At 37.5% G+C, this 6,000-nt stretch overlaps 1 protein-coding gene across 1 annotated transcript in view; it reads right to left on the bottom strand.

Annotated features, from left to right (window-relative positions):
* Nucleotides 1-252: 252 nt before the first annotated feature.
* Nucleotides 253-6,000, bottom strand: part of CCDC169 (coiled-coil domain containing 169) — a 28,728-nt gene continuing 22,980 nt past the window's right edge. The window contains exons 7-8 of the mRNA XM_074572948.1: nucleotides 4,417-4,493; nucleotides 253-1,276 (exon numbers count right to left, since the gene is read on the bottom strand). Coding sequence (XP_074429049.1) covers nucleotides 1,174-1,276; nucleotides 4,417-4,493 — 180 coding nt within the window. The 3' untranslated portion in view covers nucleotides 253-1,173. The remainder of the gene's footprint in view (nucleotides 1,277-4,416; nucleotides 4,494-6,000) is intronic.

Genomic DNA, 6,000 nt, shown 5'->3' with positions numbered 1-6,000 from the left:
GAGGGGTCTAGAGCACAAGTCTTATGAGGAACAGCTGAGGGAGCTGGGGTTGTTTAGCCTGGAGAAAAGGAAGCTGAGGGGAGACCTTATCGCTCTCTACAATTACCTGAAAGGAGGTTGTAGAGAGGTGGGGGTCAGTCTCTTCTCACAAGTAACAAGTGATAGGATGAGAGGAAATGGGCTCAAGTTGCACCAGGGAAGGTTTAGATTGAGTATTAAGAAAAATTTCTTCACTGAAAGAGTTGTCAAGCATTGGAACAGGCTGCCCAAGGAAGTGGTAGAGTCACCATCCCTGGAGGTATTTGAAAGACGGCTAGATGTGGTGCTCAAGGACATGGTTTAGTGGTAACTTGGCAGTGCTGGGTTAATGGTTGGACTTGATGATCTTAAAGGTCTCTTCCAACAAAAACAATTCTATGATTCTATGAAATGGTGCTGCGCATCTAAACCTTGCAAACAGAAAGTGGTGGCCAACACAGGATCTGTGGCAAGCCAACTTTTAAAAAAGTTCAATTTGGAGGTGTATTGTCTTCTGTGCTACAGTAAGAAAGCTCATGGAATATAAAACAACTTTATACTGTAAAGAGACTCTACAGTATGGTATCATGTAAGAAATCCGACTGGTTAGTAAACCATGCTGTCAGTCTTTTTAAAAGCCAAATGAAAGGCATGTTCAGCAGTACCAACATCAGACTACTTGAGAGTCTCTCTTTGGTGCCTATACTGAATGAGAATGCCCTTGGATGGAATTTTATCTGAGATTTACCATTTTGGGTGGTGAGATAATACTTCAGGTCACATCAGTCTGCCTTTTTCTTCTTCTTTGTTGAGAGGTCAAAAATGCTAGAGGCTTGTTTGTTTTCAATGGTTGCTGTGCAGTAAAAGGGTTCAAGGATCTACTTAGTGTATAAAGGAATTCAATGTTTCCGAAGCTTCCAGAATCACTGATGAGAGCCAGAGTGGAAAGGGTCAGAGATCTCCAGAACAAAGACAGCAACTAGAAGAACAAGTTCTTTAGGCAAAGGAACACTTACATTAAGGCTGCCAAGAAGACACGCTAATCTGTGTCTGGTGTTATAGCATGGCACAAATACATTCATTTTCAATTTAGAAACTTTCTGTTAAATTAAATTTTTTAAAAAGTGATTGGAAGTTCTTGGCATTAATATTAAATCAGTGCTTTAGTTTTGGAAGCTGTGTCACTCCTACAGTCTTTTTAATCAATCCTTTTTGAGGATTAACCATCTTCGTGTTTCCTGGAACACTGTATCTCCCTCTGAAATAAAACAGGTGAAGTTAGTCATCAAATGTCACACTCTCTGCAAGCTTTAACTGCTAGAAATTTGCATGCTTTTTATATTTGCATAACTGATTACTATTGTGAATTAATAAACCTGAGAGAGGAAAAAACAAGTATATTTCTGGGTTTGCAGGCTAGCAGAGCATCTAATTATTCTGCAAACAAACTCAATCCTCATCTCATCATTCTTGACTACTTCCTGTTACCTAAATTATGGCATTTGAAGAACATGAACAGAATACTAAACATTTGCACAAAGAGAATGATAACTGGCTAAGGAGACATTTTCATCAGTCACATAATCCCCATTAGGGAATGGAAAAACACTTCATGTAGATGTAATTCCAGGTCTCCGCAGGTATTCCACTCTGGAGACCCATGCTCTTGAGCATATGATCTTACAAAGGAAATGCTGCCAGCAGACTTCTGAAGTGATACTCATCATACATACATACACCACCTACATGAGGCCTATTAGAGCTGTTTTCATCTTGATCTTCTACTAGAAATCAGTGGGAATGTAAACAAATCTCCAGGGGAAAAATAGCAATCCCACAAAGGGAAGGGTCATTGTCATGATCAAGCAGCATGCATCTCTACTCTTATGCCACGTACATTTGTTTCTCTCCCTGTTCTTTACTACAGTGGACAGACAGCACTTTACATACTCTAACAACAATATACAGGGTTTCAACGTCTTTCTCAAGTAATAGGCACTCTGAAGGAAAACATGTCACAACATCACATCATTATATTCACGATGGTAGCCACAGAAATATTTTGTTATGCGGTAGAAACTGTGATGACATGATCTGTGCAAGTTTCAAACTTCTGGGCAAACAGCCAATAAAGTTGTCCCTAGGGCTCACTAATCTTCTTGAGATTGACCCATCCTTTGTTCCAGCTCTTACAAGCAGTCATGGTCATGAAGGGACAGCTGCCCCCATTGAGATATGGAGCTGCTTCTACTCAGAGCTTGGAAGATCAGAACCCAAGACCCCAGTTTGCTCAATAACCAATTGATTATTCAAATTCAAACCAATTGATTACTCAGAATCAATTGATCAATCTGTAGATCACTGTAGAGCTGGACCAAGCAGATGGCATATGGCTGTGTGGAATTCTGCCGGCAGCAAAACTTCTTTCCACTCAAAACCAGCTGGGCTTACGGACTTGAAGCCAGGTAGTTGCAGTGTTGCAACTGAGCTAATAAGCCCTGCTGTATGACTCGGTGTAACAGTAAGGGCTCAGAATGACATTAAATTGGCTGCTGAGATTGCATCACAGCCGTGAGTCATCAGGCCACCCATGTTTTTCGCAGTTGTCAGCTAGCCTATCTTCTTCTTGTCCTGTGAAATACCATAAAAATGACCGCTACTGAACTTGGCTTCTATGTTTGGATGGCCAGAAAAATGAATGTATCAATAATTAGTGTTCACAATTACTACTCAAAAATGTTTCAGTGTTGCTTTAATACATACGCTGGGTTTTCCACACCTGTACCTATAGTTAAAGCAAACATTAAATGTAGTTTCTTAGTATGGTTTGAAATCCAATGAAAGCGAGCATTTTCTGAAAGGCCAACAGAAGTGAGATAAGAACTCTGGAGAGAAAATTTTCAAATTATTCTCAAGAACACATATATTTTCAATCATGCAGGTCTTCCCTTATTTGAATGAAGTTATTTCTTATTAATGTCAGCTTGAATGAACAATCTTCATGCTGTAAATCAAAACATAATTAAAAAGGAATAATATAACAATGGCTGTGTTAACCTGGTGATGATCAAGGGGTGCTTACTTAGATTCTAGTATTTTCTTAAACTACAAACTATGCCAAATCCCCAGTCTTATCTCCATGTTGCCAACTGAGACAAAGTTTGACCTGAGAGTTCTAAGTCACTGGTTATAAAAGACAATGCTTTGCAAACTGGGTCCTTTGCCACTAAGGAAAATTTAAAAGATGAACAATTCCCTTCATGTGTGTAAAGCGCTTTGAAAAGTTGAAAAAAAAAATCCTCTGAGGGAAAATGGGTTGAAAGGGGATATTTTGTTAGAATATGTATCTTCTGAGACCAGCAATTACAGGACACTTTATTTTTATTTACACTTTATTTTCTTTTGTTTGATATAAAGAAAATTACAGAAACACACTGTCATACAATTTCAGGGTAAGTAATGGTCTACTAAAATAAATGATAAAAAAACCCCAACATAATCACAGATCAGTGCTAACCCTCAGCAAATCTCAATATCTGGCTGATGACATTTAATCTCCCAGCAGAAACAGTGAATTCTCCTAGTTCTGGCTTCCTGACCTTCTCCACATGAGCTATGTTAAACAACACTGGGGTCAGAAGCCACACAGTGGCTATATATGTGGTACCTCAGACCCATACAGGGCTTTTTCTGTATTGAGAAGCTTTATTTATAAACATTAATTCATACTGTACTACATTAATTCATATTCTACTAATATCCTCTCCTGGAGCATGAAGATCCACTCTTCCAATTTATGAAATCCTGTGACTCTGCGCTTACACAGAATGAAAGGATAAAGCTGGTAAGCAAATATGCCTACGCAATTTCATGCTTATAATTTACTTACTACATTTCCAGATGTTCCTAATATGTATTGTGTATGCTTATTTTAATAATATAGGTAAGTGTGTTCACATGAAGCCTTTATATATTGTCATCTAAAATCACTTTATTATCCACAAAAGCTTTACAATCTCTATTGGCTAAAAAGGACCAAGCAAAGCATTTATTTAATTGAATTACTCTTAATGCACTAAAGGGTATACTTCTTGCTTCCAACTCCACAGTAATATAGAAAAAAATGATCCATTTTAAACCCAGGTTGAAAGGGAAGAACATCAGAGGTATTGTAAGATTTCAAAAAGGCCACTGAAATATGTATTTTCAAGATTGCAACATACTTAGTAGCAAATAAAACCGATTGAAAAGCTGTATCAAAAATTATGCTAAGATTAATATTTTGTAGGTAAGATTATTCTCAGTGATATTTACCATGAACACGGAGTTGCAATATTCAAAACGTACTGAGCAAAAAATAATAAACCAGAAAACAGAGGGAATATAAAGGAAATTTACCTCAGTATCTTGTTTTCTCCCTTGCATGTCAGAGCACCTGGTTTTTGCCTTTCAACAATTTTAAGTGTAGCTGAGGTCTGCAACAGCCAATTTTTTACAAAACAAGTTAAATCCTAACCACAATCACAGTTAAGGAAGTAAAATATTTCCAAACTAATTGTTACCCTCTACGGTATTACTGCCATGAAGTACTTTAAGCACATATTATACTGACGCCTTTTTGTTTTGGGGAATTGAACACATGCCAAAATCCCTTGCTGTGCAAAACCACCATTATTTATTAAGACAGACGATCAGAGAATGTGTAATTTCAATCAGCGATTGCCTTCACTGTTTTTTTTAATTTATATGAATATAGAGTGACAGTATATATGATTATTATCCATAGTGCTGTTGTTGCTGGTACAGTTTACTCTAGGCCTATCCCAACTGAAATGAGCCGTTGTTGCACCAGCAGCTTTCCAGCTGTACCTGTCTATAATTGTGGGCTTGTTCTGCAAAGAAATCCCAATCACAAGTCAAACTCTACTATGCTAGTAAAAGTTTGCAGTAAAAATCTGGCCTGAAAGAATAACTCTTTTAAAGATCTGCTATCATTCTTCTTTGCCTGCTTCTCAAACCAATTTCTGAATACCACCAGAAAAGTGCTTTGAGGTTTGTGCAGTCCAAATCCCAAACCAGCATGTTTTCAGATTGAAAACAAAATGCAAAAATCAAACAAGAATACAACATAAACCATCAGTGCCCCTAGCATGAGTTCTCAAGTTTGTGAAATCTTCAATTTATTTTAAAACTATCATTTAAAATTGACTGTATCTTTATGGATCCGGCCAAAACAAACAAAAAAAAGCACTCCAAAGATGCATATATTTTGTAAAAAAGCAGAAAAGCACTCAATAATAAAAAAGGTAAATAAAAGAAATGGCTACTCAGAAGTATCTCTCTCTTCTGCTTCTGCCACAGGCTTCAGGAAGCATCCAAAACAAAGCAGAAAAAAACCCAAAACATCTGGGATTTTTTAACACCTACCAGTAAAAGCTTCCATTCTATTATTATTTTTTTTACTGTGAGCCATAGAAAAGCACAAACATAATGAGCAAAAAAAGGCCTAAAAAACATTAAGAGAGTGTCACTGGAATATATTGTTGTCACAGGATAACAACATCCTGTAGTATATTTACTTTGGAATGTATGGAAAATGTTAGTCTCTGGGTATGTCCTTCTAACTCAACTGCTGACAACATTACTGTGCAGACTCTAGAACAGTGAGATTTTAATACATCTGAAAGAGTCTGGACTGAATGTAAGTTTACTTCTGCCTCTACTGTTAAAATGAACTGCTAAGAGGGAGGGCATACATATGCAGATCTGAAAGGAATGTAAAAGCTACAATCAAATCAAAGTCATAGCAGAACAGAACCTGAAGGGACCAGATGTGCCGCTGCGTCCTTTGCAACCAACAGTCAACCGTGATTATGTTGACTGCCACGTTCAGACTAGTAACGTAAAAAGTAGATGTCTAATCTAAACTACTCACCTAGACTCTGCTTATAGCTCAGGAAGAGAGACAGATGAGTCCCTGGG

This window comes from Larus michahellis, chromosome 1 (genome assembly GCF_964199755.1).
Source record: "Larus michahellis chromosome 1, bLarMic1.1, whole genome shotgun sequence".
Lineage (NCBI taxonomy): Eukaryota > Metazoa > Chordata > Aves > Charadriiformes > Laridae > Larus > Larus michahellis.
Note: the sequence above shows the minus strand (reverse complement) of the source record. Positions and strands in the feature narration are given on the sequence as shown.